Below are 20,875 nucleotides of genomic sequence, written 5' to 3' on the forward strand. Positions count from 1 at the left end.
TGGAAGCTTGGTGATGTGTGCTTATAAAGCGCATTCTGAACACCCACACAGTGGCTGTGTGTAAAGACTGTGGTCACATGACCAAATGGTGTGTTTTGGTTGATTTTTTAATTGTTTTTCTGGTCCTGTCTGCTATGACATCATGGAACGCTGTTTCCTGTTGTTTATCGCAGGAATTACAACCAAAAACTAAATTGCAGTAAACTAAAACACAATGCACTATAAAAAATGGGCTGTACTAAAAAATCTTAGAGACTGCTAAAGGGGAACTGCATTATAGCGAGGAACCATTGTAGCTCTTAAAAATGTAGAATGAATCATTGTATTGTTGAAACCCCCTTCATTCAGGTCACAATAGCTGATTGTTGATTGCTTAGACCCTCCTGCTCGGTAAAGAAAATCTCCTAAAAAAAACAAGAAACCTCACTTTGTTTTCTGTTAGAAACTCTTTTGTCCTTTTAGAAGAAAAGACCGTGTGGGTTTTCTAGTTGTTCCGTTTCTGTGGAGGTGTTCCTGTGTCTTCTTGTCATCGATCTACTGGAAAAGCTCTCATTTAGGAGCTGAGGGTTGAGCTTCCAGCTGTCAATCAAACCACACCCTCCTATTTGACAGAAATTTGATCAAATATAAAAAATACCCTTTTCCTCCAGCTCAGTTCTCATACACAAGCATTTTACACGCTAATAATATATTCTGACTACAATAAAAACGTGATTTAACAAGCTTGGCATAAGTTTTATTTGGGCAAGAAAAAAGGTTTTATCTGTGAAATCAAGTGTGAACCTGCAGAAGATAACAGAGGGAAACAGCTGACCTCATACAGGATGAAGTCATGTGATGTGAGGTTATTTCCATCATTGTAATCTGATTTCTTTTTATTATTGTGAAGCGCCCTCATGATGCAGTCGTTTGCTGCGTCTGTCTAAAAAACCCAAACCTTAACTTTAGAAAACGCAGGATGTTCAGAAAGGAAATCCAATCAAAGGGAAAAAGATGAAATATTGAATTCCTGCTATCAGAAAATGAACATGAAAAATACTTAACAATTTATTTTGTTTTACTGTAATTTTGCTTTATAAACATTTTTACAGTGCACTGTGTTCTGCATCCTGATTTGGTGCTGGCGCTTGAATGCGGCGCCCCTTTTATTCACCGAAGTGCCAACCATTTGAAAATTGCGCGTTCTTAAACGCCCCGTGGCCGGTGTGAACGTATAATCAGAAACAACATCAGAACGTTTGTTGTTAAACATGACGAGTTTCTTTGCTTTTGCGTGTTTTGCTTCTTCTCTGTTTGAATCGTCCGTCTCGCCGCCTGTCGGGTTTTTCTCCGTGTGACGTTTGTGGCGGAACGGCAACACAGTCCCGCTTGTCTGAAAGTCATTTATTGGTGTGTGTTTGTGTTGATGTCCGGGTGAAGCGCGGCTTCCTCACAGAGGCCTCAGTCTGGCTAATGAACAGCTCAGTGTGTGCAAACGCTCCGCTCGCTCCCTGTAACCATATTTTTATGTTGCTGTAAAAGCCAATCAGCTGGAACGGCGTTGGTTCCCTCGGCGTGGAGGAGCATTCTGCCAGAACGAGTCCCAACAAACCCCCAGTGTGTCGGCGGAACGCGCCGCGGACGCCGTTGTAAAGCTGCACATTTACAGGCTTTATGGAGTGTCGACAAAGTTCCTTAACAAGCGGCGCATTCAACCTGCGACACGCCCTCGGTGTGTGCGTGAAGCACAGACACGGCCCGTCTGCGGCTGCTTTCGGGCCTCCCGAATGGAGGGACGCGACCCGTCGATACGATCACTCGCAGCGCAGGAGGAGGCGCAGATAAGAGAAGAAAGGAAGGAAGACGCCTCTGAAGCGCTGGCGTCGGCCTGTTTTGACTCGGGAAAGCCAACTGTGTTCACGGCAGCTGCTGGAGCGGCACACGGAGGTGCTGAACGGAACAAACAAACCTCAGTGAGGTCATGTCCGACTGCCACCATGATGATCAGACCGCCACCCTGCCGGCATCAGGCAGTTAAGGTTCCTTCTGTTCCCCATCCAACACTCTGAAAGCATTCATCTGAAGCTGCAGAGGAGCTCCTTTCTGTTTCCTGCATTTCCAGAATCCTTCATTCGTCTTGTTTCCCACTCAGGTGTGAGGAGCTGAGCGGCGTTTGGGGCTCCCTCTGTGTTTGTTAGGACTTTTCTGTGTGTCGCGCGTTCAACTGTCTGTCGAGATGTCGGTTGAAAGCCCTCGGCGTTCCAGCGGTCATGACTAAATGACTCTGTTTAGGTTTCTTATGAAGGTTTGTGCTGCTGAGCATCATGATCTCCGTCTTCCAGCGTGGTTCCGCCCACGTGGAGCAGACATGTGTGTCAATAAAGTTTGATCTGTGTGGTGAAGTGACACTAACAGTCTCTGCTCTCTCTCTCTCTCTGTCTCTGCAGTGACCTCAGCATGAACAACATGACGCTGATTTCTGCAGGAGCTCTTTCCAGCCTGCACTTCCTGCAGGAGCTGTGAGTCACACACTTTCACAAAACGATGTCCAAATCCATATCTTTGACTTTAAACAGTTAATCACCAACAGTTATTTAGATTAGCAGATCACATGTAACAAAACAAATCTGATTTAAAAAGGTTTTTATGATTTAAACGACGTCACATTCTAAATTTTTTCTGTCGACTTCCTGGTTAACTTCATCTGTAAACAAAACTTAAACATCGCAATGAATTCTAAAAGTTCTCCAAAGTTTTTCATCCTCAAAGTTCTGCTGACGACAGATCCAGTCGACCGGTGACAAGAAGACAGTAAATGAAGACGCAGCAACACCTCAATAGAAACGGAACAACTAAAAAACATTCACAGTCCTTTTATCTAAACGAAAGCTCCGCAATTTTTCTGTTCTCCTGCATTTGGGTCGTTTCCATGGAAACATTTCAGAATCCTTCACCAAAGTGCAAAGTCTTCAGGAAACTAAACTAAAGTTTGTTAAATGAAATGGTGAGCTACTTTAAACCGACGCGTAGGGAGTGCCTCGGTTTTCGGGACGGGGTTGTGTGTTCTCTGTGTGGAACCGGCTCCGTCGGTGACGGTGGGCGCTGTCTGGGCTCGCCGGGAGTTCCTCGTGTAATTTCATTCCAGCTCAGCTCCCAGCAGCCCCGCTTCATGTATGCACATATTTCCAAACTCATCTAAATTAAAACAAACAGGCAGCCGGCAGCGCCGGAGCCAAAGAGGGGACCGGCTGACCCGGCCGAGACCCCAACGCGACTCTTGACCGCTGTTCTGCTGCGCAGCCAGCTGTGAGCGTCTGCCTGTGTGTGATATTTGTCACTATGGAGGGAGAAACGTCACTGCGGCGAGAAGTCTGCAGACATGCAGAGCGGCTGAACTCTGAGCGGCCCTGAAGAGCAAACAAACCTGTAGGATTCATCACTGCTCCGGGTTGGATGTTGGGCCTGCCCTGAAAACGGGCGGTTTCAGGGAACAAGGTCCTGCGCCGCTCCATCAAATGATGGTCCAGAGTGGGAACCTAAAGGAAAACTGGAAAACAAGACAGTTTACCCTCCATTATTCAGGTCTGTGACAGAAACTTCAATGTGGGAAAACACAGGAGGCACAAAAACAGGAAAAAGCTGAAGAAAAACTGCCATGTGGTGCACGGTGCAAATCCTGTCTGATTCAACGAGGCCGTCAGGAACCAATGGTGATGAACCCCTGACCAAAAACCATCATGGAGGCACAAACTTAATGCTCAGTGTTCACCTGCATGAGGGCAGAGTTCACAGAGACATTACAGCTCTGATCAAATCTGGGGACCATTCATTTTTGTCTCCAGTTCACCATAACAATCATTCTTTACGCACGCCACGCCCACATTACGCTGAGCGGCGTGTTTGGACAGAAGGACATCCAATCTGCAGCCTTCATTCTGCTGTGACATACAGACATTTACTCCACAATTCATCACCAACTCAAAGCAAGAGAGTTTTACTTTCAGTGAAAGCAGCTTTTCAGATCAGAGATCAGCGTCTGAATGTGCAGCCACACATCCTCACGTTTGTCCTTCTGGACAAAGTCCAGTCAGTTTAATCGCCATTTTTACAGATGTCGTCATGTTGGAGCTAGACATCGTCGGTGAGCAGTGATTGGTCTGCGTTGGTCTGAGTCGACATTTCTATGGCAACCACTCTCACCAGTCAGGAGTGAGCTTGTTGGAAGGCCACACTCTAACACTAGAAAGCAGCTACACAAGAATCTGTCAAACGTTTTGAATGTAGGCTCCACCTACTTTTATTGAGGCATCTGATTGGTCAGTTTATAACTTGAATAATTTGAACTTCAGAAAAATGTGAAAAAATTGGAATTGTCAAGAAGATGGTATCCAATCCAGAACAATTCTTCTGACCAATAGGATCAGTAATAGATGTTTGGTTCTCTATAAATGTCTGTGGGATTTTGAGGGAACTTCCTGTTTGGAACGCCAGGGGGGAGGGGCCAGATTGAAGGTAAATCCTGATCTCCTTCTCTGTCACTCAGACGTCTGCCTGGAAACGATCTGTCCTTCATCCCCAAAGGAGCGTTCGCCGGCCTCTACAACCTCAAAGTGCTGTGAGTGAACGTCTGTCCTTGTAGTCCTCCTTTCGGTTTGTTCTTCTTTGGTTTCCTTTGCTCTTGTTCCATTTGTTTTCCTGCCTCTGTTGCTCTCATTTCTTCTTGATGCTCTCACAGAAAAATTACACGAAATCTTTACCTTCTTAGACACCACAAGTCAGGAGTTTTAGGGTTATTTTGGCTGGAGTGCAGGTTAAGATGAGGTATGAGCCTCCATCTTTAACAGTAACTTTTGGCCTCAAACATTTTAATTTTATCCATTTTCATTTTTATCATTGGTTTTAGTCATTTAACTGCTTCCCATTTCAACAAATCCACTCCAGTCACACAACAATTTGATCTGCTGGATGTCCTTTTCTGATTCGAATAGACGGTTTGATGCCTAAAAACAAACCCATGACCACAACCGACATGTTCATGTTTAGAGGTGCTGTTAAATGTTTGTTTTTCATATTTTCATGTTTTTCAGATTTTTTTCATAAAACACAAGTTTTAATGTTGTTTTTATTCTTCAATAAAAGTGTGTAACATGATGGTAAACGTGTGTTTTGGTTCCTGTCATCTGTTCATGTTCCAGAATGCTCCAGAACAACCAGCTGAGATCTGTTCCTGCTGAGGCCTTCAACAACCTGCACAACCTGCAGTCACTGTGAGATGCTGCTTTATTTCACTGAAATAAATAGCCCTGTTCTTCTTGCTTACGATTTTTGGATCTCTATCTTCCTGACATTGTTTCTTAAATGTTTCTGAAACCGACAACAACAAATCCTAAATGACGACACATTCATTCTTGTTAACAGACATTATGGGGACCAACGTTTGACACACACCATGAAGGTCCCCATTATGTAGTAAAATGTGAACACGCACACACACAAACACAGACTTAAGTCTCATTTTACTTTTTGGTGGAAAGGAATCCAAACACACATGATCCAGTATATTAATGTATGTAGTGCACACAGTGTCTTTGCTGAGCCTGATAACACACAGTAATTATATTGAAACTGTACCTGTGTGGGTGTGTGTGTGTGTGTGTGTGTGTGTGTGTGTGTGTGTGTGGGGGTGTGTGTGTGTGTGTGTGTGTGTGGGGGTGTGTGTGTGTGTGTGTGTGTGTGTGTGTGTGTGTGTGTGTGTGTGTGTGTGTGTGCGTGTGTGTGTGTGTGTGTGTGTAGACTCTGATAAGGCCATAAGAATGGAGAGGGCCGAGTCTTTCTGTAGGACCCTCATTTATCTGATGGACAATTATGTAAAGTCCCATCCTCCTCGTCTCTCTCTAGCTGAACAGAGCAGTTATTGTTTGGACTCACCGCTCCCCACAGGCGTGTTTATGTCACCTGAAGAAAAGTCTTTTAAAGTCACTTCTACCGGGATCCAGCTGTTGGCTGATCATAGAATGTGCATTGTACAGGGTTTCTTGTCAAATCTGGACTTGCACTAAGCCAGTTTCTGTTGGACGAAAACGATAAACACAACAGTTTACAGAGACTAAAACGAAGACGTTAATCAAAGTGATGGCAGCAGGTTTATAGAGTACAGGTGGAAAATGCTTAGAAATGTTGGTCTGATGAGCATTGAGATTAGGACAATAGAACAGGGGTTTTATTTAGAAAGTACCCGTTCTTTTTTTTAAGTTTGACTGATTACAAATCCATAAATACATCAAAAACAGAAACTGAGGCTTTGAATAATTTTCTTCTTTTTCCAGCAGCAATTTTTATTTAACTCACTAAAATATGAAATAAAACTGAACTGGGGATTTGCAGTTTGATCCAAAAATGTGATTCTTCTAGTCAATAAAGGAATAAAAATAGGCTTAAATAATACATACATTAAACATAAGGTTGTTAGTTCAGAATGTAAAAAAACATAAAAGAATATTTTTAACATAGAAAAACATTGTTAATTGGACTTGTTGGTCTACTTTTTATGGGGAGAATGAACCACAAAAAAAATTAAAGCCACAAGCGGCGTTGTATGGCCCGCAGACGCAATCCGCCTTCCACGCCCACCTCTACACACCACAGCCGCGCCATTGTGCCCACCCATATGCAGCACTGCCACCCTAACCGCCCACCTTTTATCAAGGCTTGTCAAAGCTGCTAATCTGATAATTATGCTAACTATGCAGGTTAAGCTAATGTTGCTGAAAATGGTAGCATTGCGATCAGCATCATCAACTCTCTCAGAAAAACACAGTGCTTAAAATACTAATTATGCTAACTATGCTAGCTATGCTAAAGTGGCTAAAAGTGTTAGCATGGTGATCAGGATCAACTCTCTCAGAAAAACACATTGCTCCATTGGTGAGCGCTATATGTCATAAGTTGATAATAAACCCACTTTTTTAAAAATGGCGGCTTTTCTGTTGATTTTATCTCCACAACAACAATTTTATGTTTTGGTCGCCTGGGGATGACAAACAGATCGACGTCAGTTTCGGACAAATTGAAAAAAGTAAACGTTTTTTTGCCCTTAGCAACAGTATTTTTTGCTAACCACGCCCACATTCCGTGTATGTCTATATCCAGTGTTTTTCATTATGTTCAGTTGCAGCCTTGGATGCATGCATTCAAATTTTACAGTATTCCACTGAAAAACATAAGAGTTATAACAGTGCACCACTTTTGCTAGCTCGCCACGCGCACGCCGTTCAAAATCTACAACTTCTTATTCCAACATTTTGTCCACATCACCTTGCTATGGATGCCTTAGAAGTTACGAGACAATCGCATAAAATCCCTAGGGCGAGTTTTTGTTTGCGGCGCTAAAAGGGCTTTTTAAAAAAAATGCAAGATGGCGACCTTTTCCAAAGGTCAACGACACTTCTGTGGTGTTTGTAGACTGGAGCTGGCAGCAAGTGTGTGCAATTTCGTGAAAATCGCTCAAACAAAAGTGTCTTTTTCCCATATTGTGGAAAAACACAAAAATCGCCAATTGTCAGAGTTCGCCACAAAATGGCCGCCAAGCTGTAGGTCGTGTGGCCATCCCATAATGATTTCAAAACTTCTTTGGGATGTCCCCAACACGTGTGTTTTGGCTTCGTAACTGTATTTCAAAGTAAACATTTTTCGGCCCAATACGCGATTTTCAGCCCATTCATTTTTTTGACGGGATCGCTCGCCGTGATGTCATCGTCTTCGGGGGGGTGACGTTGACTTTGTGGAAGATTCATTTTCAATTTATCCCAGGTGTGTGCACGTTATGGTGACTTTTCGAGCATGCGGCGGGGGTCACTCCTCTCGCTGAAAGGCCGTGATGTCGTCGTTCCAACTGCGAAAACAAGTCAGTGGCTGCTGCTGCGGGCCATAATAAAAAGGGTAATTTAAAAGCATTGAAATGCTTTTAAATGCCATTTTACATAAAATTATGTTAAAAAAAACTAATAGAGTGACTGTAGGAGAAGGTTTGATGTTGGTGTCTCTAGCGCCACCGTCATCAGTGATGTCAGCATCTTAATAATTTTCAGAAACTTGTATGACTAAAATCTGGCTCTGAAACAACAAAAACATGAGAAATGATTGTGATCCTACAAAACCAAAAAACCAGAGCAAATGTTTAGAATTTATGAAGACAAACCTTAAAGTTAATGTCAAATATACAAAACAATTTTTTTTTATTTGAAAAACTCAGATTAACAAGTAAATATTCTGAGCCAGAAGACAAAATGCAGATTTTGATGATTACTTTAATATTCAACTTTACAGAGTTTGTTTTCATATTTAACTAAAGGAAGAATTTTTATTTCATAATTAAAAACAGGATAAATTCATCAGAGCAAATCATGGTAGAACCTCTAAAAAGGTTTTTCCTGTAACTTTAGCTCTGAGTTCTCAAACTTCAAGGCTTTATTGACTTAGCTGTCCTGATTTCACTCTGCAGAAGTAATTATGTTCTTGTGTGACATGAAATAAAGCAGATTCATTCATGGAACACTTTGGAAAGTGTTTTAATTTTGATTTTATTGCATCATAAATGTGGGAGTCTTGATGAGTTTTCAAATTCCCCTAAGAGCCACCTCCACAATAAGTGAGTGCTCGTTAAAATGCTTTTGTGTTGCTTGGAGAGCCTCTCTGTCTTTTTAAGTGGTACTTCAGCAACCTGCCGATCGTTCCTCTGCCGCTGCTCAAACACTTCTCCTCTTCTTCTTTAAGGGGGTTTTCATTTCCTACAAAACAATGACCGTCCCGATGTTTTATGATGTCTTCTTCATTTAAATGCATCGTCTCTGATCTTTGCTCAGTTTAGACTCTATTAAACTCTAGATTTGTAAAACATTCTCTCCAGGACTAATGTAACACCTCCCTGACTGATTACTTCACGCCAAACTCAGACTCCACCCTCCTCTGTTCAAAGGCGTCTGGATGCCAACCACATCTCCGGCGTCCCGGCCGGCTCCTTCTCCGGCCTGCGCTCGCTGCGGCACCTCTGGTTGGACGATAACGCCCTGACCGAGGTTCCTGCGGAGGCTCTGAGCGAGCTGCCCGCTCTGCAGGCCATGACGCTCGCCCTGAACCACATCCGCCACGTTCCCGACCACGCTTTCAGCGCGCTGGGACGCTTGGTGGTGCTGTACGTACAAACCCGTCTGCACTTTTAAGAACGTTTGGTGAATGTTGGCATCTGCAAATGGATCCACCTGAGCTGGATTTATTGATCATCAATGAGAATTAAACAACAGCAAAAAAAAAAGTTAAATAACAAAAAAACAACAATCATAATCCTCCCAACTTGTGCCAGACTTGCTTTTGTTGCCAGAAAGATAAAAACGTTCTGTACTTTGGCTGGGATCAATGCGAATTCATCACACAGGACTCCATTTTTTCACAGTTTCTCCTCATTCCACACTGAGACTGATGGCAAAAAAATAATAACTGAAAATGTCACTAAAACTACTCATTGCAATAAATATGCAGTCTGTCTTTCTGTAACTGGTAAACATGCAACATTCTGTCTCCTCGATTTTTGCTCTCCTCCCGGCTATCTGTGTACCTTTACTTGAACACATCTTTTTACTTAGTTTTACTTTTTATTTTATTACTTTTTTGTGCATAAACTTCTTGATCTTTTTATTCAAACCTGTACAGTAAATTATTTTCATTATAATATGCAGTTGATGCTCCCATGGCAAATAAAAAACCTTGAACCTTAAAAAATATTTAATAAAATCATTTAAGTAAAGTAAAATATAACCACAGAAAAATAAGTTTGGGTGTTTGAATGTCATGGATCTTTGAGATTTCAAACCTAAAGGATTTTTTTTTTTTTGATGGTAAAAAATGTATTTTCTGTTTTTAATTTTTAAGTTTTTAAGCAAAAAATTCTAAAAACCTTAAACCTGGGTTTATCTAGTTTCTAGTTGTTAGCTATCATACTGGTAAACTAAATGTATTTACTAGTATTTTGAAGTAAAAGAGAAGAGAACTTTAGTCCACATGCACAAGGCAAAGGGGCGTGTCTTCTCAGAAGGGCGTGTCCTCACTGGGGTGTGGCCTTCAAGGATGTAGCTTTGAAATTCTCAGACTGTCATTAAAGCCTCAAACTGAGCTCAGTCAGCTGTTTCTGACGCTTTTGAAGTGCTTCCATGTGAACTCAGATTTCAGTCACCTTATAAATGACATTTTAACCTCTTTACTCTCCATTAAAGATTCCTGAATGCTACTTGTTAAACTTCATGGACCGAACCACAAACAGGAACCAATTAGGGTTACAGTTAAAAAAAAGGCTTTTTTTGAGCTCATCTCGTGACACTTTTCTAAAAATGTGACTTTCTTAATCAGTTTTTCAACATAGATTCAACTCAGTTGAAAAGATTTGCTTCTAAAAAGTTTAAACTGTAATCAGAAAATAACAACAAACAACATCTGGATTTACTTCAGAGTCATTCCAATCATTTGATTTTAGTAGTAGGTTCATACCTTCTGGTTTTCTGGGAAGTATTTGTGTTGACCTTTTTGTGTGTGGGGGGGGAGATGTGGGTGTGGGTGTTGACCAGCTGCGACTGTCCCGTTTGTGTGTCAGCAGCGGAACAACAGGCAGACTCCCTGTTTGTGTGCGTTTGATGGCATTCAGAGCGGCAGCACTGAAGTCTGCCGACAGCTCTTTTGTCAGAAATGCTTGAAGCTAATTTGCATGAAATTACCAAAAGAAGGAAACTTCTTGAAAGGCCCCGGGGCCCCTTTCTGGAAGACACACATGTTCAGCCGCTTTTTGTCTGCTTCATTAGGCCATCAGTGTCTCTATTCTCTCCCCAGGCATCTCAACAACAATAGGATCGTTTCCATGGGAACCAACTGCTTCCACGGACTCCACAGTTTGGAGACGCTGTGAGTTTCTCTGTTTGTGTTTTTAGTGGGGGGGTCACAGGAGTGAGGGTTGAGGTAGGGTCAGCAGATATGGGGGGGGGGGGGGGGGGGCTTTCATTTTCAACATTTCTACAAAAATGTTGGAAAGCAAACAGTCGGTTTCATCCGTGTCTCACCCAGTGTTGGTCTGTGGCCTCACTAACATAGCTTCTGTGGACCCCCCCTAATGTGGGTGCTTGAATTCATTACATTTGTTTCCATAAATGTTTTTTAATGTGTGCTTTGAAGTGCTGCCCTAGAAAACAATGGGAATGGTAACATTTCTCCCAAGAAGCTGATCTGCAGACTTTTGAAACTATTCTGGTATGACGAACATTTAAACCAAATATTTTTGTACATAAACAACCGAAAATTGAGCATTTCAGGCTTTTTTACACTTTGTCCCTTGATGGCTGAAAAAACTGTTGTCTCCACCTCAGAATGAGACAATCAGCGGCAAATTAAGCTGTGTTTACCTTTTTTATATACTTGCCCAGGTTATGGATTATACATAAATTTATACATATCTGTATCTTTTAAATACCTTTACTATTCGACCTATTATCCAATTATGCTACAGTCACAAATACAACTGCCACCGCACGATAGGGAGGCATCTTCAAGATTTAAAATTTGTTGATGTGGTCACGAATGCAGTCAGGCGGCTGTCAGTCAGGCAGGGACGATGCCATTACGAATCGGGCGACAGCTGGGTGACCACAGGGCGGTGGCAGCCGGATTGGACTATGTGTAAATGTCTCCTGACGTCGGACGACCATATCAAGTGCCAATGGCCGCCAACCACCAGGTAGCCAAGGGTATATAAAAAGCGGGCCATTTTGCACCACCTGTCATTCTCAACTCTTTTTCTTCTTCACCCTTTTTGTGCTTTATGTTGCTCTTCTTCTATGCAATCAGTTTTTGTGAAACTGTGATTGCAGGTGACATAAAGTTTTGGGTAGGGGCTGTCACACTGTGATCAAGATAAGAGCATGATTCTGATATCAATGGACGTAGTAATGTACTATTCACTTAATCAGATGTTTTCCTAACCCCTCCCCCACAGAGTGCAGGATTTCCTTTGTGTGTTCGTGTGTTTGTTTTTGTTACCTCGTGGGGCCCAGGTGCAATTAGGACCTTTTCAGAGCCCGTTGCCTCAGCAGATTGAAGACTGGTCCTGATGGGGCAGAGCATCATTTCCTGGGTCTTTGTTAAAGTTGGAGCCAAGATGTAAATAGAATTTAGCCGAGGGTCAGAGCTGAGCATTGAATGGGGGTGTGTGCATAATGTTTGCTAGGAAATGTTTGTTTTCTCAGTGAACCAGAGCAGCAAGTTTTAACATGCAAACATACAGTGGAAATACTCATGTATGTGTGTGTTGAGCTGACTCTGTGTGTGGCCTGGGCTGTATGCAAATCACAATTACTGTTTGCACACAAACTCTGGCCACATGAGTTCACGTGTGCGAGTTCGTTGGCAGGCGGTGTACCTGGACAATCAGCCATAATAAACTTCAGCAGAGACTCAAGTTCATCTGAAACTACAAACACAAACACAGAGAAGGAAAAATAAAAGAAAAGAAAGAATAATAAATTAATCCACTTACTCAAGTCCAACCCTAAGAGAAAACAAATTCAGGTTTTGGAAGAGTGTGGTCATGCCAACAGCGGTATCTGCTTCAGCTGTTTGACAAACTTACCTCATTATTGCCTCGCTTGGTTTTAGCATTTGTTTATATTTTCTAGTAAATAATGAAACTGATGAGGAATTAAAACTTAAATCCAGGTTAATGCCCCCCACCCCTTATAAAACACCACAAATGAACAGTCCCACCCTTAACTAAAAATCCAGTTACAGTCAGAACCATATATATTTGGACAGAGACACATTCTTTCTAATTTAGTTTCTGTACATTACAACAGTGAATTCTAAATAAAACAACTCAGATGCCATTGAAGTGCAGACTTTCAGCTTTTATTCCATGGGCTGAACAAAAAGATTGCATAAAAATGTGAAAAACTAAAGCATTTTTTAAACACAATCCCTTCATTTCATGGGCTGGTAAGTAATTGGACAAATGACTTCCATGCAATTGCATGGGCAGGTGTGGACAATTCCCTTGTTATGTCATCATGAGTGAAGCATATAAAAGGCCTGGAGTTGATTAGAGGACTCATGCTTGCATTTTGAAGATTTTGCTGTGAACAGACAACATGCGTTGTTGTCTGTGCTGCATGTCAAAGGAGCTCTCCATGCAGGTGAAAGGAGTCATCATTAAGCTGAGAAAACAGAAAAAAAAAACATGCCAGAAACTGCTACAGTATTAGGAGAGGCAAAATCATCAGTGTGGTACATCCTGAGAAAGATGGAAAGCACTGGTGAACTCAGCAACACAAAAAGACCTGGACGTCCACGGAAGACAACAGTGGTGGATGATGGCAGAATTATTTCCATGGTGAAGAGGAACCCGTTCACAACAGCCAACCAAGTGGACAACACTCTCCAGGAGGGAGGCGGATCAATATCCAAGTCTACCATAGAAAGAAGACTGCATGAAAGTAGATCCAGAGGGAACACTGCAAGATGCAAGCCACTCATAAGCCTCAAGAATAGGAAGGCTAGATTGGACTTTGCTAAAAAGCATCTCAAAAAGTTCTGGAAAAACATTCTTTGGACAGATGAAACCAAAATCAACCTTTACCAGAATGATGGCAAGAGAAAAGTATGGAGAAGGCGTGGAGAAGCTCCTGATCCAAAGCACACTCCATCATCAGTAAAACACGGTGGAGGCAGTGTGATGGTCTGGGCGTGCATGGCTGCTAGTGGCACTGGGACACTAGTGTTTATTGATGACGTGACACAGGACAGAAGCAGCCCAATGAATTCTGAGGTGTTCAGAGACAGACTGTCTGCACAGATCCAGGTGAATGCAGCTCTGTCTGCACATATCCAGGTGAATGCAGCTCTGTCTGCGCAGATCCAGGTGAATGCAGCCAAACTGATTGGGCGGCGTTTCATAATACAGATGGACAACGACCCAAAACATACAGCCAAAGCAACTCAGGAGTTTATTAAAGCAAAGAAGTGGAATATTCTTGAATGGCCAAGTCAGTCACCTGATCTTAACCCAATTGAGCAGCATTTCACTTGTTGAAGACTAAACTTCAGACAGAAAGGCCCACAAACAAACAGCAACTGAAAGCTGCTGCAGTAAAGGCCTGGCAGAGCATTCAGAAGTAGAACACCAGCATCTGGTGATGTCCATGAGTTCAAGACTTCAGGCTGTCATTGCCAACAAAGGCTTCTCAACCAAATATTAGGAATGAGCATTTTGTTTTCAGTTATTTCATTTGTCCAATTACTGATGAGCCCATGAAATGAAGGGATTGTGTTTAAAAATGCTTTAGTTTTTCACATTTTTCTGCAATCTTTTTGTTCAACCCATGGAATAAAAGCTGAAAGTCTGCACTTCAATGGCATCTGAGTTGTTTTATTTAGAATTCACTGTGGTAATGTACAGAAACTAAATTAGAAAGAATGTCTCTGTCCAAATATTTATGCTATTTATGACTGTATAACCTCAGTATATTTTCCTGCATTTTTCACCATCATGTATAAATTACTGCCAGAAAAAGGCAAAAGAAATAAGTTCCTGCTTTGCAATGTTTATGTGAAATATACAGGAGTCCATCAGTGTTGAAAATATTTACATGAATATGTTTACAAACATTTTCCTTAATAAAGTTTTAAACAGTTTTGGGGTAACAGATTACAAAGTAACAAATTACTGTAATGTAATTACTTTAGTCAGTAATAGAGGAACATAATAACAGTTACTGGACTACAGTTACTGGACTATAGAAACCCTCGTTAATTCATTGTTTCTGTTTTGTAGGCTTTGACATTATCCCTCGGAGGTTAATAAAAAAAACAGAGTTCCTGTTACAAACACATACATGCACAGTTTTGGGGAATAGAAAGTACAGACATGCAGTCATTGCTGCAGTTATGTTGCTTTCCAAACTGGGTTGAAGATTAGATGAAGGAGATGCTGTGAGGAGTCTTCTCCTCCTCGAGGAGCAGCAGGTGAGCGGCAGAGCCGAGCCCCGCCCCCTGTACTGCTGTGAATGAAACGACTCTAAAGTCGGATCTTTGGTGTGAAATACAAGAGCCGGATCCTTCTTGGCAGTAATTTTTTTAAATAATATTTCAATCTGTCTGACTTTATTTTCCTTTCTACGCTGCATGTAACTTTTGCCAATATGAGTTTGCGCTCAATGTGCTCCGCATGGGGGGGGGGGGGGTAGTCCAGTAGAGATATGAATAAAGGCGTAACGGGTTCATCTGACTTTGAGCAGCGGCATGGTGTGTTGGAACTTATTTTTGTGTCATTTTTCACGCTGTTTTTCTTTTTTGTGCTGTTTTTCCCTTGATATTCTGTAAATGAGGGGAACATATTTGCCCAACACTGATTTTAAATAATAACAATGTGTGCCAATATTTACTGGAATTGTTTTAAAAGCAAATGTAAATAATGTACTTATCTAAAACAATAGAAATGATCAAGATCCAATAAAATCGTATATTCTTTCCATGTATGCTTTAAACAACAAGCTTAAGTTCTTTATAGTTATGCATTTTGGAATATTTGTTTGTTTGTTTATTCATTCATTCCAACTAGCAACAATTTCCAACAGCCAATAATAATGTAAAAATGATATATAAATAAATAAAGTAAAAATAATTTTTAAAAACCTAGACTGTCAGTAAATACAACAAAAAAGTCAGAGGAAAAGAACCAGTACAAACATTTCACAATTATTTGATTAGAAAAAAAACAAAAAACATTTGACTTTTGTCAGTTCCGGGTCACCTCTGGGATACTTTATTACCACTGTGGTCTGCAGTGTGGGTTTCATCATCACGTGGTGGGTGGGCAGCTGCATATATTATCAGTTCTTCCACTTTTTTAACCCGCTCCATCCCTTCACGAGTGACATGGATGCTGGAGCCTGTCCTGGATACTGTTGGGTCTCAGAGCCACAATCACTCTGACAAACATATGTACACCTAGGGTCACTTTAGAATGGCGTGCCCAAATTTCAGGCCTGGAGGGCCGGTGTCCCTCATGTTTTCCAACCAACCTGCCATTGAAGCTCCTTATTGGCTAAGTACACCTGATCCAGGTAATCAGTCGCAGATACGGCAGGGTTTCTGGAAACCAGCAGGAGGCCAACCCTCCAGGCCCTGATTTGGGCACCCCTGCTTTAGGACAACCAGTGAACCCATGAGGCATCTTTTTGAAATGTGGTGGGGAAGTTGGCGTGCCCATAGAAAATCCATACATGCAAACTTTTTATAGTTTTTTTCTTTGTAAACCTGAAGACTCTCAGGACTTCCACATGGGGCATCAATTCAAAATCAGGTTTTCATGAACGCGTCAAAGTCCACTGAGAACATTTTCAACACAGAATGCAAATTAATGTCAGCTTTAATCCACTACTGTATTTACTGTATGAAGGTTTCCACTTAGAAAATGTTTGTAAAGAATTACCCATATGATGGACGTATGGCTTTGGTGTTAGTCATCTGCTTTTGGATATGAAAAAAAAGCGAGCACAGCAGCTATTGTTGTTAACAATCATCTCATGGACACACACTACACACACATACACACATGCACAGACACAGGCTGAAGCAATTTCCATTTAATGTTATTTTCACAATGTGGCAGCTTAATTTCGCACACAGTGTATTTGCGTGGATGTGTGTGTGTAACAGCCACCTGCATCCCAGAGATGGATGAGTGGACCTAATTAAAGCCACATGTGGACCCGAGGAATGCTCTAGTCTCTACTGGTGATGAAAGAAAACAGAAAAGGAAGGAGACACAGTTAAATGTTTTTTTAATAAACTTAAAGGACTGGGGGGGGGTGATAAAACACAAAGTTTTAAACATAAACATTTACATGAAACACTTTCCCAGTCTAAAGCCAACATTCCCACAGCATCATAAAATTGGTGATTCCATAACGGATGTAACACTGAGCTGTCATTCTGCGGGGCTGGCTTTCCCGTTCAGACTGGAATTTCTGAGGAAGAGAGCATCATTTGTGGATGTTGTGTTACAAGTCTTTGGATTACAGTTCTAATGAAGTTCAGCGTGTTAGAGATGGCATGTAAAGAAATAATGAAACTTCTTTTTTTATCTAAAACTGCCTCCAGTTGAGGTTTTATCTCCCATTTTTACCTGCAGTTTTGGAAATCCAGCTCCTCTCTGGGACAGACTCTGTTAGAATAAGCAGGAATGCTGATAAAAGTCCTTCCTTTCATCTGGTTTGGTTTCACACACGGGGCTCTCAGGAGGAAACCAAAGACTGAAGCGGAAAATCCATGCAGTTCCAACAGCTGCTCATTTGAGGGGGCCCTATTGTCCAAATCGAGTTCTGATTAAGACAGGAGAAAAAACGGGCAATGGTTGGACTCCCTTTTGCCTTCAGAACCTTTGGCCTTAATCCTTGGTGTAAAATCAACAAGGTTCTGGAAACATTCCTCAGACTCTGGTCCACGTTGACATGACAACATCAGTTGCTGCAGATTTGTCTGCTGAACATCCATGATGCTGGTCTCCCGTTCCACCACATCCCAAAGGTTCTCTATTGGGTTCTGGTGACTGTGGAGGCCGTTTGAGTCCAGAGAACTCGATCTCATGTTCTAGAAACCAGTCTGAGATGATTCCAGCTTGATGACATGGATCCTCATCCTGCTGGAAGTAGCCATCAGAAGATGGTCCACTGTGGTCAGAAAGGGATGGACATGGTCAGCAGCAATACTCAGGTAGTCTGTGGCGTTGGAACCATGCTCAACTGGTACTAAGGGGTCCAAAGTGTGCCAAGGAAATATCCCCCACACCATGACACCACCACCACCAGCCTGAACCGTTGATACAAGGCAGGATAGATCCATGCTTTCATGTTGTTGATGTTAAATTCTGACCCTACCATCTGAATGTGGCAGCAGAAACTGAGACTCATCAGACCAGACAAGGTTTTTCCATCTCTATGGTCCAGTTTTGGTGAGTCTGTGTGAATTGTAGCCTCAGTTTCCTGTTCTTAGCTGACAGCAGTGGTACCTGGTGTGGTCTTCTTCTGCTGCTGTAGTCCATCTGCCTCCAGGTCGGACATGTTGTCGGTTTAGAGATGGTCTTCTGCAGACCTCGGTTGGAACCAGTGATTCTTTGAGTTCCTGTTGCCTTACTATCAGCTGGAACCAGTCTGACTGTTCTCCTCTGACCTCTGGCATCAACAAGGCATTTCTGCCCACAAAATTGCCGCTCACTGTAAAACAGAACCTTTGTAACAGATGGGTTGTAGCCCAGACTAACTACAACTTACTAGAAAGAACTTGAAATTGAGTCAAGGTGGAGGTGCAACTGGACCAAGGATCAGCTTCTTATGTCTGCAGTTATGGACAGACTGACAGTTGAGGTTAGACAGAAACAATGTGGATCACGATGTTTGCAGGTGACATTGTGATCTGTAGTGAGAGCAAGGATCAGGTGGAGGAACATCTAGAGAGGTGGAGGTTTGCTCTGGAAAGAAGATGAATGAAGGTCGGCTGCAGTAAGACAGAGAATCTGTTTATAAATGAGAGGAATTTAACTGGAACGGTGAGGTTATAAGGAGCAGAGTTGAAGATGTTGAGGTTCTACTTTTAAATGTTCTACTGTTAAACTCTTGCTAGAAGTTAACTTTTAACCCATTATTTTCTCTCTTACCTGTAAAACATACAAAATAATTTCTTTTTTTCTGGTAATGCTAATAAGACGCCATTTACCTTGTCTTCCTCTTAGGGATTTGAACTACAACCAGTTGATGGAGTTTCCTACGGCCATACGCTCACTCCGACACCTCAAAGAGCTGTAAGTCTGAAGGGATGCTTGCTTGTCTTTATTTCATAAATTGACTTTTTTTATAATTGTATTGTAACGACCCAGCTGGTACGTCGGTATAGCTGAGCTGCTAATAAAGCGGCTTCATTGCAGAGCTGTCTGTGCCCCATACACCGCATGAGCCCGGACAGTCTCAGAGAGAAAGAAATAGGAGCAAAGCAAAGTCTCCTCTTCAGTATCAACGCCCATTTATTCAAGTACACCACAAACAACCAAACAGCATGGAGGTCACTTCTTTTCCCAGCACTCTCACTCATGGTTTTCCCCCATGATTCCCCACTTCCCATGAGTCTTAGGGGCTGAAGGCGGGGCTAACCCCCAGGTCGCCACAGTAATATTTGTGCTTTTTTAATATCTGTGAAACAGAAACACAATTTAAAAACTTTCTGCATCTTCTTTTAAAGAGGTTTCCATAGCAACAAGATCCAATCCATCCCTGACCACGCCTTTACTGGGAACCCATCGTTGACCACTGTGTAAGTGCCCGGGACACTGGAACCAAACCTAATTTGGTGGATGTGATCTTCTTATAAAAGCCATAGAAGTGACTACTTTTGAAAATTCGTCAATTATTAAATCCTGATGTCATTCAGAGCCAAACATGTTTAAGTAGCACAGAAATGTAAATCAAGATTCTGTTTGGACGTTTAGTAAAAGGATTAAAACACCATAAAATATATGTATTTATGGAAGACATATTTGGGAGTTTGTAACAGCAGCTTTTACAATCAGGACTTTTTCGTGTTCCTGTGTTTCAAATTTTGACTCCGTTTGTTTTTTTCGCAGATTCTTCTACGATAATCCAATCCAGTCTGTTGGACGTACAGCTTTTCAGAACCTGCCAGAGCTACGGACTTTGTAAGGGACACAAAAAATCCAAGAATTTCTCTCACCTCACATTTGTTCTAGAAGTTCTGATGGTTTGCATCCCAGAGGAACATAGATTAGAACTGTAGAAGCTTCTGCGGAGCCAATTTAAGGCAGGATAGGACATCACTGAATCCTGACCCTCTGTAGGATGGGCGAGGTAAACTCAGCAGGAGCTGTTGCAGGTTTTTTCTCAGCAGAGAGATGGTCTAAATGCTAAAGAGTTACCTCCAAAGATAAACATTGTTTCCACCATAAGGCGAATAGCATTTTTCATCTTCAGTGGTTTTCAGTAAAGTTCTGAACTGAAGTCTGAGCTTCATGAATTCAGATGCTAAACACACAAAGAAAGCAACACAAACTGAAAAACCACTTTAGTGAAGCTGACGGCCGCTGTGTTTCAGATCCCTGAACGGAGCGGCAGAACTCAACGAGTTTCCAGATCTGACGGGAACGAGGAGTTTGGAGAGTCTGTAAGATCCGCCATCACACACACACACACACAAACAGAAACACACACACATACCCAAACAGACACCTCTATACATTTATAGAGAAGAATGCTTCATATCTGAGTTGTTTGCACTTCTAGTGTTGTGTTGTGTTGCATTGCATTGTGTTGTGTTGCATTGCGTTGTGTTGTGTTGTCTTGCATTGAATTGTGGTGTGTTGCATTGTGTTGTGTTGTGTTGTGTTGCATTGCATTGTGTTGTGTTGCATTGCGTTGTGTTGCATTGCGTTGTGTTGTGTTGCGTTGTGTTGTGTTGTGTTGCATTGCATTGCGTTGTGTTGTGTTGTGTTGCATTGCGTTGTGTTGCATTGCATTCTGTTGCGTTGCATTGTGTTGTGTTGCATTGCGTTGTGTTGCATTGCATTCTGTTGCGTTGCATTGTGTTGTGTTGCATTGTGTTGTGTTGCATTGCGTTGTGTTGTGTTGTGTTGCATTGCGTTGTGTTGTGTTGCATTGTGTTGTGTTTCATTGCATTGCGTTGTGTTGTGTTGTGTTGCATTGCGATGTGTTGCATTGCATTCTGTTGCGTTGCATTGTGTTGTGTTGCATTGCATTCTTTTGCGTTGCATTGTGTTTTGTTGTGTTGCATTGCATTGCATTGTGTT

The 20,875-nt window shown here is 41.9% G+C and overlaps 1 protein-coding gene across 4 annotated transcripts in view; it reads left to right on the forward strand.

The window, feature by feature from the left end:
* lgr5 (leucine rich repeat containing G protein-coupled receptor 5) overlaps positions 1-20,875 on the forward strand; it is a 39,964-nt gene that overhangs the window by 9,048 nt on the left and 10,041 nt on the right. For 2 of the 4 annotated variants that reach the window (XM_023952227.1, XM_023952226.1), the window contains exons 2-10: positions 2,427-2,498; positions 4,523-4,594; positions 5,175-5,246; positions 8,954-9,169; positions 10,852-10,923; positions 18,794-18,862; positions 19,297-19,368; positions 19,679-19,750; positions 20,164-20,232. In XM_023952227.1, coding sequence (XP_023807995.1) covers positions 2,427-2,498; positions 4,523-4,594; positions 5,175-5,246; positions 8,954-9,169; positions 10,852-10,923; positions 18,794-18,862; positions 19,297-19,368; positions 19,679-19,750; positions 20,164-20,232 — 786 coding nt within the window. Of the gene's footprint in view, positions 1-1,555; positions 2,285-2,426; positions 2,499-4,522; positions 4,595-5,174; positions 5,247-8,953; positions 9,170-10,851; positions 10,924-18,793; positions 18,863-19,296; positions 19,369-19,678; positions 19,751-20,163; positions 20,233-20,875 lie in introns of those variants that run through there. The other 2 variants (XM_023952229.1, XM_023952228.1) reach the window with 2 other exon arrangements.

The sequence above is a fragment of the Oryzias latipes genome, chromosome 23, assembly GCF_002234675.1.
Source record: "Oryzias latipes chromosome 23, ASM223467v1".
Taxonomy (NCBI): Eukaryota; Metazoa; Chordata; class Actinopteri; order Beloniformes; family Adrianichthyidae; genus Oryzias; species Oryzias latipes.